This window comes from Stegostoma tigrinum, chromosome 19 (assembly GCF_030684315.1).
Source record: "Stegostoma tigrinum isolate sSteTig4 chromosome 19, sSteTig4.hap1, whole genome shotgun sequence".
Lineage (NCBI taxonomy): Eukaryota > Metazoa > Chordata > Chondrichthyes > Orectolobiformes > Stegostomatidae > Stegostoma > Stegostoma tigrinum.
The window spans coordinates 22,915,550-22,932,920 of record NC_081372.1 but is presented as its reverse complement, the minus strand read 5'-3'; the positions used below and the strand labels follow the sequence as shown (position 1 = coordinate 22,932,920).

At 41.0% G+C, this 17,371-nt stretch overlaps 1 protein-coding gene across 6 annotated transcripts in view; it reads right to left on the bottom strand.

Moving 5' to 3' along the window:
- Window positions 1–17,371, bottom strand: part of l3mbtl1 (L3MBTL histone methyl-lysine binding protein 1) — an 82,510-nt gene that overhangs the window by 58,096 nt on the left and 7,043 nt on the right. For all 6 annotated transcript variants that reach the window (XM_048550211.2, XM_048550212.2, XM_059652772.1 and 3 more), the window contains one exon: window positions 13,066–13,216. In XM_048550211.2, the coding sequence (XP_048406168.1) occupies window positions 13,066–13,216 (151 nt within the window). The remainder of the gene's footprint in view (window positions 1–13,065; window positions 13,217–17,371) is intronic.

Sequence of the window (17,371 nt, the reverse complement as noted above, 5' to 3'; positions counted from 1 at the left end):
TGATTAGTTAATTATTTTGCCTTTTGTATTTTATCTTTACGATGCGTTTAAACAATGATAAAAATGTGTGATTAGGTGTTAAATTATTGTGTCACTGTTGTGGTAGTAGGCAAGAAAGAGAAAAACATCAACCAATCGCATACAGTATTACAGGAAGACAATGTTCCAGGTACATTTTCCCTGATACATTGCTTCTAAAGGATATAAAAACAGCATGTATATATCCTGTGATAAATGTTGTACTGTATGTAAGGTTAAATTTAAAAAATGTTCTAATATGTCTTAGTAAATTTAGTTTTTTTTTAATTCATTCATCTGATGTGGACATTGCTAGTATTTATTTTCCATCCTGAGCCAAGTTGGCTGAGGAGTTCAGTTGTTGCAGAATCTGAGGCATTTTTATAAAAGGCAGTAGATGCAATATATTCAAATGGAAAATGTAAATCTTGAAATATCCACAAATCAGTGATCTTCTCTACTGAATCCTCCTTCGTTAACCCTTAATTCCTTGAAACCACAATGCAGATTTTGACTGATGCCACACATCAAGAACTGAACAAGGCTCTGTTAAAATAGACTTAACGTTGTATTTCCATCTGCCTTTTGTCAGACAGCATAACATAAATCTGACTAATCAGCGGCCTCCTTAAATGTATGCGAATTATGTTTTGATTGTGACACCTGAACCTCAAAGTTACTTTTACAAAGCAACCATAGCAAATTACTTCGGTGCAAGAGACTAGCTGTAGCTCAGCATGGCTTAATTGTCTCCTTCCATCTATTTCAGTAAGATAGCAGGTTCGTGGGATGTGCATGAGACTCGGGAGTTAAAAACGGGAGAGGTTCAAGCGTCCATTAAAAGCAGAACAGTAATTAGAGACAGATAATGACCCCTTAAAGATCAACATGGCTGTGGCTGTGTAAAACCCCAGGAAATGGGCAAGATACTAAACAAATATTTCACTTCAGTATTTACTGTGGAGAAAGATATGAAAGCTGGGGGGCTTGGGTAAATAAATGGTGCTGGCTTGAAGTTCGTATTACAGACGAGGATGGGCTGGAGGTCTTAAGATGCATAAAGGTAGATAAGTCCCTGTGACCTGATTGGTTGTTTCCCAGAATGTTGTGGAAAGCTAGAGAAGAAATTATTGGGCCCCTTGCTGAGATATTTGTACCATCAACAGCCACAGGTGAGGTGCTGGAAGACTGGAGGTTGGCAGATGTAATACCATTATTTAAGAAAGTCTGTGAGGAAAAGCCAGGGAACAATAGACCAGTGAGCCTTACGTCAGTGGTGAGTATCTTGGAGGAGGGAATTCTAAGGGTCAGGATTTACATGCACTTGGAAAGATGTGCATGGGAAATTATGTCTCACTAACTTGACTTGAGTTTTTTGAAGAGATGCCGAAGAAAATTGATGCAAGTAGAGCAGGAAACATTGTCTATATGGATTTTAGCAAGGCGTTTGACATGGTTCCATGTGGTAGACCGATCAGTAAGGTAAGATCACTTGGGATCCTGTGAGAGCTAGCAAACTGGATACAAAATTTGTTTGAAGGTAGGAGACAGAGGGCTGTGGTACAGGGTTGCTTTTCAGACTGGAAGCCTGTGACCAGCTATGTGCCGCAACGATTGGTGCTGCATCCACAGCTTTTCATCATTAATACAAATGATTTGCATGTGAATATAGGAGGTATGGTTAAGATGTTTGCAGATGATACCAAAATAGGTGGTGTAATGGACAATGAAAAAGATTATCTCAGAGTACAACAGGACCTTAATCATGTGGACCAATGGGCCAAGAATTGGCAGATTGAGTTTAAATTAGATAAATGTGAGATGTTGCATTTTGATAAGGTAAAGCAGGGCAGGACTTATACACTTAATGGTAGGGCCCTTTGCCAAACAAAGAGACACAAGGGAGCAGTGCACTGTGGAGTTGCAGCTCGACATGGCAGTGAAGAAGGTGTTCGGCACGCTTGCCTTCATTAGTCACAACATTTGAGTTTAGAATGCTGCAACAGTTCTGGGTGCCCTTCTATTGAAAGAATGTTATTAAACTTAGAACATAGAACATAGAACATTACAGCGCTGTACAGGCCCTTCGGCCCTTGTTGTTGCACTGACCTGTGAAACCAATCTGAAGCCCGTCTAACCTACACTATCCCATTATCATCCATATGTTTAGCCAATGACCATTAAAATGCCCTTAAAATTGGCAAGTCTACTATTGTTGCAGGCAGGGCATTCCAAACCCTTACTACTTTCTGAGTAAAGAACCTACCTCTGACATCTGTCCTATATCTATCACCCCTCAATTTAAAGCTATGTACCCTCGTGCTAGTCATCACCAGCCAAGGAAAAATGTATAAAGGTGTCCACCCTATCTAATCCTCTAATCATCTTGTATGTCTCGATTGAGTCAACTCTTAACCTTCTTCTCGCTAATTAAAATAGCCTCAAGTCACTCAACCTTTCCTCATAAGACCTTCCCTCTATACCAGGCAACATCCTGGTAAATCTCCTCTGCACCCTTTCCAAAGCTTCCACTTCCTTCCTATAATGAGGCGACCAGAACTCTAAATGCGGCCACACCAGTGTTTTGTACAGCTGCAACACAACCTCATGGCTCCGAAACTCAATCACTCTACCAGTAAAACCTAACACACTGTACGCCTTATTAAAAACCCTATCAACCTGGGTGGCAACTTTCAGGGATCTATGCACATAGACACCGAGAGATCTCTCTGCTCATCCAAAAATCTTACCATTAGCCCAGTACTCTGTATTCCTGTTACTCCTTCCAAAGTGAATCACCTCACACTTTTCCACATTAAACTCCATTTGCCACCTCTCAGCCCAGCTCTGCAACTTATCTATGTCCCTCTGTAACATGCAACATCCTCCGGCACTATCTACAACTCCACCAACTTTCGTGTCATCTGCAAATTTACTAACCCATCCTTCTACGCCCTCATCCAGGTCATTTATAAAAATGACAAACAGCAGTGGCCCCAAAACAGATCCTTGCGGTACACCACTGGTAACTGAACTCCAGGATGAACATTTTGCATCAACCACCACCCTCTGTCTTCTTTCAGCAAGCCAATTTCCGATCCAAACCACGAAATCACACTCAATCCCAAGCCTCTGTATTTTCTGCAATAGCCTACCGTGGGGAACCTTATCAAACGCTTTACTGAAATCCATTTACACCACATCAACTGCTTTACCCTCTTCCAGCTGTTTGGTCACCTTCTCAAAGGACTCAGTAAGGTTTGTGAGGCACGACCTACCCTTCACAAAACTGTGTTGACTATCCCTAATCAAGTTATTCCTTTCTAGATGATGATAAATCCTATCTCTTATAATCCTTTCCGACACTTTACCCACAACCGAAGTAAGGCTCACTGGCCTATAATTACCAGGGTTGTCTCTACTCCAATTCTTGAACAAGGGGACAACATTTGCTATCCTCCAGTCTTCTGGCACTATTCGTGTAGACAATGATGACATAAAGATCAAAGCCAAGGGCTCTGCAATCTCCTTCCTAGCTTCCCTGCAAATCCTAGGATAAATCCCATCCAGCTCAGGGGATTTATCTATTTTCACACTTTCCAGAATTGCTGACACCTCCTCCTTATGAACCTCAATCCCTTCTAGTTTAATAGCCTGAATCTCAGTATTCTCCTCGACAACATTGTCTTTTTCCCGTGTGAATACTGATAAAAAGTGTTTAGCGCCTCTCCTATCTCTTCAGACTCCAGGCACAACTTCCCACTACTGTCCTTGACTGGGCCTAATCTTACTCTAGTCATTCATTTATTCCTGACATACCTATGGAAAGCTTGATTATACCTGCCAAAGACTTCTCATGTCCCCTCCTGCCTCTTCTTAGCTCTCTCTTTAGGTCCTTCCTGGCTAACTTGTAACTCTCAAGCGCCCTAACTGAGCCTTCACGCCTCACCTTTACATAAGCCTCCTTCTTCCTCTTGACAAGAGATTCAACTTCTTTAGTAAACCATGGTTCCCTCGCTCGGCCACTTCTGCCCTGCCTGACAGGTACATACTTATCAAGGGCACACAATAGCTGCTCCTTGAACAAGCTCCACATTTCAATTGTGTCCAGCCCCTGCAGTTTCCTTCCCCATCCTGTGCATCCTAAATCTTGCCTAATCGCCTCATAATTGCCTTTCCCCCAGCTATAACTCTTGCCCTGCGGAATATATCTATCCCGTTCCATCACTAAAGTAAACGTAACCAAATTGTGGTCACTATCACCAAAGTGCTCTCCTACCTCCAAATCTAACACATGGCCTGGTTCATTACCCAGTACCAAATCCAATGTTGCCACGTTGCTTGTTGGTCTATCTACATACTGTGTCAGGAAACCCTCCTGCACACATTGAACAAAAACTGACCCATCTAAAGTACTCAAACTATAGCATTTCCAGTCAATATTTGGAAAGTTAAAGTCCCCCATAACAACTACCCTGTTACTTTCGCTCCTGTCCTTAATCATCTTTGCAATCCTTTCCCCTACATCTCTGGAACTTTTCAGAGGCCTGTAGAAAACTCCCAACAGGGTGAACACTCCTTTCCTGTTTCTCACCTCAGCCATACTACCTCAGTAGACAAGTCCTCATCAAATGTCCTTTCTGCCACCGCGATACTGTCCTTGACCAACAATGCCACACCTCCCCCTCTTTTACCACCTTCCCTGGTCTTACTGAAACATCTAAACCGCGGATCCTGCAACAACCATTCCTGTCCCTGCTCTATCCATGTCTCCAAAATGGCCACGACATCGACGTCCCGGGTACCAACCCATGCTGCAAGTTCACACACCTTATTCCGGATGCTGCTGGTGTTGAAGTAGACACACTTCAAACCACCTTCCTGCCTGCCGGTACACTCCTGCGACCTTGAAACCTTATTCATGATCTCACTACTCTCAACCTCCTGTACACTGGAGCTACAATTCAGGTTCCCATCCCCCTGCTGAATTAGTTTAAGCCTTCCCGGAGAGTATTAGCAAATTTTCCCCCCAGGATATTGGTGCCCCTCTGGTTCAGGTGCAGACCATCCCGTTTGTAGAGGTCCCACCTACCCCATAATGAGCCCCAATTATCGAAGTATCTGAATCCCTCCCTCCTGCACATCTCTGCAGCTCTCAACTGCTCTCTCTCCCTATTCCTCGACTCGCTAACACATGGCATGGGTAACAAGCCAGAGATAACAACTCTGCTTGTTCTAGCTCTAAGTTTCCACCCTGGCTCTGTGAATTTTGGCCTAACATCCCCATCCCTTCTCCAACCTTTGTCGTTGGTACCTATGTGGACCATGACTTGGGAATGCTCGCCACCCCTGTCCCCCCTAAAGGATCCTGAAAATACGATGGACCCTGGCACCTGGAGGCAACACACCAACCACAAGTCTCTCTCATTCCCACAGAATCTCCTATCTGTCCCCCTAACTATGGAGTCCCCAATGACTAATGCTCTCCTCTTCTCCCCCCTTCTCTACTGAGCAACAGGGACAGACTCTGTGCCAGAGGCCTGTACCCTATGGCTTACCCTTGGTAAGTCGTCCCCACCAACAGTATCCAAAACAGTATATCCAAAACTTGAGAGGGTGCAGAAAAGATTTACTAGGATATTGCCAGGACTAGAGGGTTTAAGTTACAGGGAGAGGCTGAATAGGCTGAGGTTTTCTTCCCTGGAGCATTGCAGACTTAGGGGCAACTTTATAGAGGTTTTATAAAATTATGAGGGGCATGGATAGGGTGAATAGCCAAGGTCTTTTTCCTAGGGTGGGGGAGTTCAAAACGAGAGGGCATAGGTTTAAGGTGAGAGGGGAAAGATTTAAAAAGGACCTGAGTGGTAACTTTTACATGCAGAGCGTGGTGCATTTATAGAACAAGATGCTTGAGAAAGTGCTGGAGGAGAGTACAATTACAGCAGTTAAAAAGGTATCTGGAAGAGTATATGAATAGGAAGGGTTTAGAGAGAATTGGGCCAAATGCTAGCAAATAGGACTAATCAGAACTTTTTTCCCAACCTTGACATTCTGGAAACTGCTCAGTGTGCAGCATGTTTCCATTCTGATCAAACGTGCACACACTCTATCCTTCTGGACAGTTCTGTCTATCTCCATGTGATACACTAACAACAGCCATTTATTTTCTCTTCTACACTTGTTTCAAAATATACTGAACTGTTCAAATCAAGGTCTATTTCAAAGCTGCAAACTTTCATTAAAAACATACATATCAACAAACTTGAGAACCCCGACCTCCAACACCATTCACAGAATAAGCTTAAAATTAAACAAAATATACAGACTTTCCTCTTTAATATACACAATATCAAAATAAAGATCAAAATTAAATCATCACTTCTCCACCTTAGAACCCAAGTTCCCAAACAATAACATACATAATCCTTCATCACCATTCCTGACACAGCAGTCACTTAATCGGACGTCCATTGACATCTTAAATGTTATTCCCTTAACCATCAGTGCACAGTGGCAGCAATGTATACACATACTACGTACATTCTGCACTGCAGCAACTAATGAAAATTCCTTCAAAAGCACATCTGAAACCCACAATCACTACCATCTAGAATGATAAGGGAAGGAGATGGGTGAGTGTACCAGCGCCACTAGTTTTCTCTCAAGCGACACACAATGCTGATTTGAAACTACAGTTTTGATCCTGCAATATCATGTAATCAAAGCCCAGATCTATCTTCCTGACGGCAGTGTGGGCATACCTGCTGTGATAGATTGCAGCAACTCAAGAAGGCATCCCGCCGCTACTTTCTCTAAGCAATTAGGCACCCCCACACCTCTTGAGAACATTTTTAAAAATGGCATAAATAATAACCTCATAGCCATGTACCAAACTGTAAATAATATCATGCTGTTCACAGGGTTTTGATTTAATGCAGGCTATAAAAATTTCTCCTGTGTCCCTCACATAAAAATTTTGCTACATGACAATCTTCGATATCAGAGAGAAGCATCAGGAACTTATGCGAATTATGTACATATACATGGTTCTCCACATTATCTACTAACACTTCACCAATAATTTACTGTCAAGATGTTTAATAACTAATAAGAATGGTTGCCTCCTTTAAAGAAACAAAATAACAAATGATTTACCTTGACAGGCTTTCAGGCAGATAAAATATCTACAAATATCAGTTTCATTATCATCATTACGGAACCAGAATGGTATATTCCTTTAACTAGAATCAGGTAACTAATTAACTTGAAACCTGTTAACATAACTATGCATTTAAAAGTGTTCTAGACCAGGCCGGATCCCCTCAAAATATTTTAGGAAAGTAGCCTAGACCCTAACTTTTTCTTATTTTAATTGCTGATATGAATTGGATGTTCTAGGTGTGTTGCAACTGATGCAACCATTTGGCTTTAAGTAAAACAAAATTTATTTAAACACTACAAGTGAAACACGAATAAAGAAAAAGCGGAATTTAGAATAAATTAGCCATTGGAAAATTTAACTGAATACTCAATACAAAAACTTTAATTAACTGTTCCAATAATGCTAACATCACATAAACACACCTCTTGGCAAAAGATAAATTCAAACACGATTCTTGTAGGTGGAAGGGAACAACATCCAGAGACAGAGTTCAGAGAAAATTAGCCAGGAGTCCTGTCCTGAAACTTGCAACTCAAATGGACTCAAACAGCTTGTGACTGCTACAGCTAAAAACAAACTAGATAAAAACTGGCAAAAAACCCTCCCCTTCCATTGTTAAACTGTTAAACTTTGTAGACTCTTCGGCACCTCTGCTTTTATAACCTCTTTTCAGAAAAAAAACGCTTTTTAAAGTGACAGCATCATCACAAAAGTAATTATGAAAGCTTTTCTGATTAGGTAGAAATGTAATGTTACATCATTTTAAAAACGACATGATTCCAATTAGTTATGAGCTCTTCACTGAATATTTAATGAATAGACATTTTAAAAACAAATTTCTAAATTAGAAACAGATTTAGTTTTCTTTCTCGTCATCCTGCTCCCGTCACCAATCTTCACAACAAAAGATGCTGTCTTTGTCTACTGCTTATAGCAACATTGTGAGTTCATTCTTTCGCAACAGATTTAAAGCTTTGTCGAAGCATACAGAAGAAATCTCCATAAGAGCTCACAATGAAAAAAAACGGGCACAAATGTACATCTTACCACCAAAATATATCCTGAAGTATAGCAATGGGGAAATGGCAGAATAGTGGTAATATCACTGACTGGTAATCCAGAACTGACAATGTCTGGGGATGCAGCTTTGAATCCAGATGGTGAAATTTGAATTCAATGACAATCTGGAATTAAATGTGGCTTAATAATGATTATGTAACCATTTATTATTGCTCTAAAAATCTTTTTTGTTCACTAATGGCCTTTACGAAGGAAATCTGTTGACATATCTGGTCTGGTCCTCATGTGATTCTGGATTCATACAATGTGCTTGTCTCTTAAGTGCCCTCTGAAATAGCCCAGCAAGCCATTCCATTCAAAAGCAATTGGGACTGGGCAATACATGCTGGTCTCACCAATGGTCCCCTCCCTTTCTACCTACTTTCCCCTCTTTTTTGCTGTCAATGCACTGACCTAATTGGTTTTGCATGTAAACTGATAATCGACTCTTCTTCAGAACTGGACCCAAAATGCTAAGTTGATGTTTTGGGTCAGGACCCTTCTTCAGAAATCTGAAGAAGGGTCCTGACCTAAAACGTCAACTTTCCTGCTCCTCCGTTGTTGCCTGGTCTGCTGTGCTCCTCCAGCTCCTCACTGTGTTATCTCTGACTACAGCACTGGCACTTCTTATTATCCCTTAAGTGTTAAGAACATAGAACATAGAACATAGAACAATACAGCGCAGAACAGGCCCTTCGGCCCTCGATGTTGCGACCTATGAACTAATCTAAGCCCTTCTCCTACACTATACCATCATCATCCATATGCATATCCAAGGACTGTTTAAATGCCCCTAATGGGGCTGTGTTAACTACATTGGCACATAGGGCGTTTTACGCCCTTACCATTGAGTAAAGAACCTGCCTCTCACATCTGTCTTAAATCTATCACCCCTAAATTTGTAGCTATGCCCCCCTGTACAAGCTGAAGTCATCAACCTAGGAAAAAGACTCTCACCGTCCACCCTATCTAATCCTCTGATCATCTTGTATGTCTCTATTAAATCCCCTCTTAGCCTCCTTCTCTCCAATGAGAACAGACCCAAGTCCCTCAGCCTTTTTTCATAGGGCCTGCGCTCCAGACCAGGCAACATCCTGGAAATCTCCTCTGCACCTTTTCCAATGCTTCCACATCCTTCCTGTAATGGGGCGACCAGAACTGCACGCAATAGTCCAAATGAGGCCACACTAGCGTTTTGTACAGTTGCAGCATGACACAGCAGCTCCGGAACTCAATCCCTCTACCAATAAAATCTAACACACCGTAAAGCCTTCTTAACAGTACTATCAACCTGGGGGGCAACTTTCAGGGACCTATGTACATGGACACCAAGTTCCCTCTGCACATCTACACTACCCAGAATCTTTCCACTGACCCGTTATTTTGCCTTCCTATTATTCCTCCCAAAGTGAATCACCTCACATTTATCCATATTAAACTCCGTTTGCCACCTTTCAGCCCAATTCTGCAGTTTATCCAAGTCTTCCTGCAACATTCTTCCACACTGTCCACCACTCCACCGACTTTAGTGTCATCTGCAAACTTACTAACCCATCCACCTGTGCCTGCGTCCCAGTCATTTATAAAAATGACAAACAGAAGTGGTCCCAAAACAGATCCTTGAGGCACACTACGAGTGATCTGACTCCAGGCTGAATATTTTCCATCAACCACCACTCGTTGCCTTCTTACAGAAAACCAGTTTCTAATCCAAACTGCTAAACCTCCCTCAATCCCGTGCCTCTATTTTCTCCAACAGCCTACCATGTGGAACCTTATCAAAGGCTTTACTGAAGTCCATATACACCACATCAACTGCCCTTCCCTTATCCACATGCTTGGTCACCTTCTCAAAAAACTCAATGAGGTTTGTGAGACACAACTTGCCCTTGATCAATCCATGCTGACTATCTTCAATCAAATTGTTGCTTGCTAGATGATTATAAATCCTATCTCTTAAAATCCTTTCCAAAATTTTTCCTACAACAGACGTAAGGTTCACAGGTCTACAATTACCTGGGTCATCACTACTTTGTGAACATGGGCACAACATTTGCAATCCTTCAGTCCTCTGGTACTAAACCTGTAGACAATGAGCACTCAAAGATCAAGGTCAAAGGCTCCGCCACCTCCTCCCTAGCTTCCCAGACAATCTTCGTAAAAATCCCATCTGGCCCAGGGGATTTATCTACCTTCACACCTTCTGGAATTGATAACACCTCCTCCTTACTAACCTTAATCCTTTCAATTCTAGTAGCCCATAACTCAGTCATCTCTTCTACGACATTCTCCTGTTCCTCAGTGAAAACAGATGAGAAATCATTTAGCACCTCTCCGATCTCCACAGGGTCCACACACAATTTCCCACTCTGTCTCTGACTGGCCCTATTCCTACCCTAGTCGTCCTCTTATTCCTCACAAACCTATAGAAAGCTTTAGGGTTCTTCTTTATTGTACCTGCCAATGTCAGTTCATGTCCCCTCCTTGCTCTTCTTAACTCTCTCTTTAAATCCTTCCTCGGTAATCTGTAACTCTCCATCGCCTCATCTGAACCATCTCGTCTCATAAGCCTCCCTCCTCTGCTTAACAAGAGGCAATTTCTTTAGTAAACCACGGTTCCTTTGCCTTATCGCTTCCTCTTTGCCTGACAGGGACATACCTATCAAGGACACGCAATATCTGTTCCTTAAACCAGGTCCACATTTCAACTGTCCCCATCCCCTGCATTTTGCTAACCCATTCTATGCCTCCTAAGTCTTGCCTAATCACAATATAATTGCCCTTCCCCCATCTATAACTCTTGCCCTGTGGCATGTTCCTATCCCTTTCCATTGCTAAAGTAAGCATAACCGAATTATGGTTACTCTCTCCAAAGTGCTCACCTACCACTAAATCAAACACCTGGCCTGGTTCATTGCCAAGTACCAGATCCAGTGTGGCCTCCCCTCTTGTTGGCCCTTCGACACACTGAGTCAAGAAATCTTCCTGCACACACTGGACAAAAACTGAACCATCTGACTACTAGAGTTATAGCATTTCCTGTCAATGTTAGGTAAGTTAAAGTCTCCCATAATGACCACCCTGTTCCTTTCACTCCTGCCCAGAATAGTTTTACCGATCCACTCCTCCACATCCCTGGAACTTTGCAGGGGCCTATAAAAAAACTCCCAGCAGTGTTATCTCTCCTCTCCTGTTTCTGACCTCAGCCCATACCACCTCAGTAGACGAGTCCTCATCACAAGTTCTTTCAGCCACCGTTATACTGTCCTTGACTAACAAAGCCACACCTCCCCCTCTTTTACCACCTTCCCTGACCTTAATGAAAGATCTAAACCCTGGAACCTGCAACATCCATTTCTGACCCTGCTCTATCCATGTCTCCGAAATGACCACAACATCGAAGTCCCAGGTACCTATCCAAGCTGCAAGTTCACCTACCTTATTCCGGATACTCCTGGCGTTAAAGTAGACACACCTCAACCCGTGGCTTTCTCTCCACAGATGCTGTGGACTTGCTCGGTTTCTCCTGAAATTCTGTTTTTATTTCAGATTTCCAGCAGCTGCAGTTCTTTATTTTGTTTTTGTGTAAAATAATGTTTATTTTCACAGATGTGGTAGTTGATAATTCAGGTATAACTTAATTTAATTAAAACTAACTCTAGACTGTATGGCTTCTCCAACGGCAGACCTTTCAGCATTATTGTGGTAAATGAGGCCAAATTGGTTCAGCTAAACTATTCATTCGGTAACTGAGTCTTTAGACATGAAAACATATTGAGCACTTGCAATTGATCTCCGTGTCCCGGGGGATAGGAAAATATGCCCAGTGCTCCAAATCTCTTTCTGAGGGCTCTGGCTAGATTTACATATTATGCAATTTCAGTACAGGTAGAACTGGACACAGCTAAAATGTTCATTTGACCATTATGGTATAATTTAGGGGAGGTGACGGTACAGTGGTCTTATCGCTAGACTATTAATACAGGCATCCAGTTAATGCTCTGAGGACCTAGAAGATGGTGGAATTTGAATTCAATAAAAATATGGAATTAAGAGTGTAATGATGTCCATGAAACGATTGCCGATTGGTTCACAAATGTCCTTTAGGGATGGAAACAGCCATCTTTCCTGGATCTGGCATACATGTGAGTCAGACCCACAGCAATGTGACTGACTCTTGACTGCCCTCTGGGCAATTAGGGATGAACAATGACTCCTGGCTTTGCCTACAATGCCTACTTCTAGGAAATGAATTTTAAAAAAAGTTGTTATGTCCACTGTTGAAGCTCAAACATAAACAACGACACCTCATTAAAATGTATCAGTGATAATGGGAACTGCAGATGCTGGAGAATTCCAAGATGACAAAGTGTGGAGCTCGATGAACACAGCAGGCCAAGCAGCATCTCAGGAGCACAAAAGCTGGCCTTTCGGGCCTAGACCCTTCATCAGAGAATCTCTGATGAAGGGTCTCGGCCCAAAATGTCAGCTTTTGTGCTCCTGAGATGCTGTTTGGCCTGCTGTGTTCATCCAGCTCCACACTTTGTAACACCTGATAAAAATATTGGATGACCCCATCATGTGAAACTGCAGGCTAGCAACGGTGTCATTGTCTTTACCAAAATGAAGAAAATTTAAGAAAGAGGTCTTTGTTTTCTCATTTCCCACCTAAAGGAGTCTGGAAAGGGCTAACTAAAGAACAATTCCAAAAAATGTGGAGCATAAAATAATTCTAAATGCACTGTGCACTTAGATGGCGTACAATGGCAAATTGACATTTAGCTGAAACCGGAAGCACCAATATATTTTCCAGTGGAATATCTTACATTCATTCAGAGAAGTTGCGTTCCAGCCAGCCTCACTGCAAGCATCACTCTCTGCTTTTGTTTTGGTGTCTACAGACACCTCTGACAATGACTCTGTCACAATACCTTCTGTGCCGATAACCTCCAGGACACCGAACTCATTCAATCGGAACTGAAAAAATAAACAAATACATTATTTGATGCTTATCCAAGAAGGCAACAGGGACACTTAAAAGCTGCAAAAATTGAATTAGTTCAACAATATAATGATGCAATATTTTGTTCCATTTAATTCCCTCTGATATGAAAGGAAAATCAAAGTAGTTTCCAAAATTATATTTTGTTTAGGCTTCAAAAATTTATTGAATAGAATAAAATTAGATTATTGATTTAATTCCAATCGAAGACATAGAGAAAAATATCACACAATTAATGCACACATATTGGTTTCAGGTAACAAGGCATGGAGCTGGATGAACACAGCAGGCCAGGCAGCATCAGAGGAGCAGGAAAGCTGATGTTTCATATCTGGACCCTTCTTCTACGATCGCTTCGATGGATGTAGCTGATTTTTACTATCTGTATGTGCAATTGTACTGTGCTCTTTGAAAGAGCCACACAATTAGTCTCAATCCTCTGTAATAAAATGTAAGGCTGGATGAACACAGCAGGCCAAGCAGCATCTCAGGAGCACAAAAGCTGACGTTTCGGGCCTAGACCCTTCATCAGAGATGAAGGTACTAGGCCCGAAACGTCAGCTTTTGTGCTCCTGAGATGCTGCTTGGCCTGCTGTGTTCATCCAGCCTCACATTTTATTATCTTGGAATTCTCCAGCATCGGCAGTTCCCATTATCTCTAGTCTCAATCCTCTATTGTTTCTCCATAACCCACACCTTTTCCTTCCTAAGTTCATACCCAACTCCCTTTTGAAAGTTACAGTTGAATCTCCTACCGCCCTTTCGTGTGGTGCATTCCAGATGATAACAATTCACTGTGTAAAAGAAAGTTCTTGCTACCCCTCACTCTCTGTGCTTGTTAGTTACTGACCCTCTCCCTCTGCTGGTGGAAACAGTTTAGGTCAATAAATGGGAACTTATTGGGAATCATTTTATAGAGTTTCAGTAGCACTATGATTCAGAATGTAATTAATAATATATAAAATAATACAGACCAGTTTTGTTTTTGCAACCAACTCCATAAACAGGGCATGGAAAGAGCTGGAGTGTTTTCTGACAATGTTGTATAGTATATTCTCTGCAAGATAAGTGTGACAAAGCTATTCTTCTTTGCCTATTAAATATACTAATTTTCAAAAGTGGCTGAGATAAACCTTAATAATACACTTTGGGGCTAAATCTCAGAAACATGTTGCATTGGGCAGCACTTATTCTCCAGGTACAAAGCATAGAAAAAAGAAAAATACTAAGTTTTTGTTGTGTTTACAATATTTAGGACTTTACAGGCCCCAGAGATATACCAATAGGCACTTGCCTTCAATACATCTTTATCTGGTGTCTTAATACAAAAAAAGGGAGATTTCTGAGCTCCTACATCATCCTCCTGGCATTACAGATCTAACACAGGGTATTACAAGAAACTAGCAACAGAAATGTCAGCAAAGCTCCCCTCAAACTAAAGGGTTTGAGAAGGCTCAATAAAAAGAGGGAAAAGGGTTAAAGTACCAGTTAAAGTTGTCTTCCAGACTTTGGTTCTTGGCTGCTCTGTGCAACAGAATTTGATAAGGACCTATCTAAAACAACATTTCACACTTAGTCCACTTTATTGCTTCTTCAGGTCGTCTCCTGCATGAGAAATTCTCCAGTTTCATGCAGAACCAATATGGTTTTGTCAAAAAGAAATTATGTCTTCCTACTTTATTGGGGTCCTTTGAAGAAATAACTTGTACTATAGGTAAAGGAGAATCAGTGGATGTATCGTATTTAGATTTGCAGAACGCATTTAACAAGGCACCCGAGCAAAGTTTATAACAGAAAATAAAAGCTCATGTCAGGGAGTAATATATTGGCATTGATAGTAGATTAGGTTGCAAACAGAAAGGAAAGAGTAGGAATAAGAAGATCTTTTTCAGGCTGGTAGTATGTCACGAATGCTGTACCACAGGAGTTGATACTGAAGCCCGAACACTTTACAGTTTATATAAATGAAGGGACTGAAGGTATGGGAGCTAAATTGGCTAATGACAAAAGATAAGTAGGAAAGTGAGTTGTGAAGAGCGTAAGAACTCGGAGCTGGAGTAGGCAATTCCGACCATTAAGACTGTCCAACATTTAATATGATCATATCTGATCTCTTCTCATCCTCAACTCCACTTTCCTGCTTGCTCCTCATAATCCTTCAACCTATTACTAATTAAAATCTATCTGTTTCCTCCCTACATTTACTCAATGTCCCAGCATCCACCACGCTCTGGGGTAGTGAATTCCACAGATTCATGACACTTTGAGAGAAGTAATTTCTCTTCATCTCTGTTTTAAATCTGCTATCCCTTATTCTAAAACGACGACCTCTTGTTCTAGATTGCCCCACACGAGGAAACATTCTTTCTATGTTGACTTTGTCAATCCCTTTAGGATTTTATACACATGAATTGGATTGCCTCTCATTCTTCTAAACTCCAGAAAGTACAGACCTGAATTACACAATGTCACTTCTTCAGAACAGGACATAAGGAGCCTAGAAAAGCATATAGACAGGTTAAGTAAGTGGACACAAATATGGCAAATGGAGTACAATGGGGGGGAAGTGTGAAATTGTACATTTTGAGAAATTACATTTTGAAAGTATATTATCTAAATTACGAGGGTTGCAGGTTGCAGAGAGATCTGGGTGTCCAATTGCATAAATCACAGAAAGTTAGTGTGCAGATCTAGAAAGTACTCAGCAAAACCAGTAGACTGTTATGTTCTATTACGATGGGAATTAAATGAAATAATAAGGTGGTTATGCTTTAGTTAGCTGGGAAAAGCCATATCTGAAGTACTGTGCACCACATTGCTTACCGTATGTACGGGAGAATTTTAATGTGTTGGAGGCAATTCAGAGAAGGTTTATTAAACCAACACCTGGAATAAGCAGATTGCTTTATGAGGGAAGCTAGACAAGCTAAGCCTGTATTTCTGGAGCTTAGAAAAGTAAGAGATAACTTAATTGAAGCATATAAAATCCTGAGTGGATGTTGAAATTATGCTTCCTGTCGTGGGAGAATCTAGAATTAGGAGTCATAGTTTAAAAAGGAAACACTGATTTAAAACAGAGATGAGGTCATTTTTTTCGAGTTGCGAGCCTTTGGAATTCTCTTCCTCGAAAGGCAGTGGAAGCAAACTTTTTAAATAGTTTTAAGATAGATTTGGATAGATTCTTGATTACTAAGGAGATGAAAGCCTATTGGAGATATGTGCCAATATAGTTCTGAGGTTAGCATCAATCAGCCATGATCTTTTTGAATGGAGGAGCAGGTTCTTCTTGTTACTTGTTTGAATGTTCAGAAACATCCATCCAGTGATGTTCTTCCTCAAGTACAAATGCAACTAACTAGCCAATCTACAGACATCAGTACATCATTATCCCGAACACTTCTTGAGATTTTAATACACAGCTGATTAAAGTTGTCCACAATGCTCCAGGATGCAGAAGCAGTATGGAAGACCAAGTTAAAATTGAATCTTTACAGGGCCAGCAACTCAAGAATGTAGGAACAGGACAATATTGCCATTAAATGAAATCATGGCCACTACTTGGTGTCACTCATTAATGAGCAAAGACAAATATAATATCTTTAATTAAGACAAAAACTATCAATTTCAGATTTACATTTAACAATTGATCCGGGATCAATTACCATTTGAGGCAAACAGTTCTAAATGTCTTCTACTTTCTGATATTGCAGTGTTCCTTAATTTTACACCTAAAAGGTTAGGCTGTACCTCCTCAATTATGTCTCCTCATCCTTGATTTCCTAAACAGTAGAAATAGTTTCCACTTGTCCTAATGAATCCCCTTAATCTTTTGGAAGCTTGATCAAATCACTACTTAATCTTTTAAATTTCATGGATTCCTGTTTGCTTAATTACTGTTTATAATTAAATCCTTAGAGTCTAGAATCATCATTCTGGTGAATTGGAGGAACTCATATTTGGGTAGTTTGAAATATTGCAAAAATATCGGGTAGGCAAAGTAAATACACATTTTGCTTCATATTCAGATCAACATTCTATCTAATGCAAGTCCTAATCTGTGAACTCATTAACCAAATTTGATCAAGTTTATTGATGACCATACAGTTGTACAGCCTTCAGTCACTCATAGA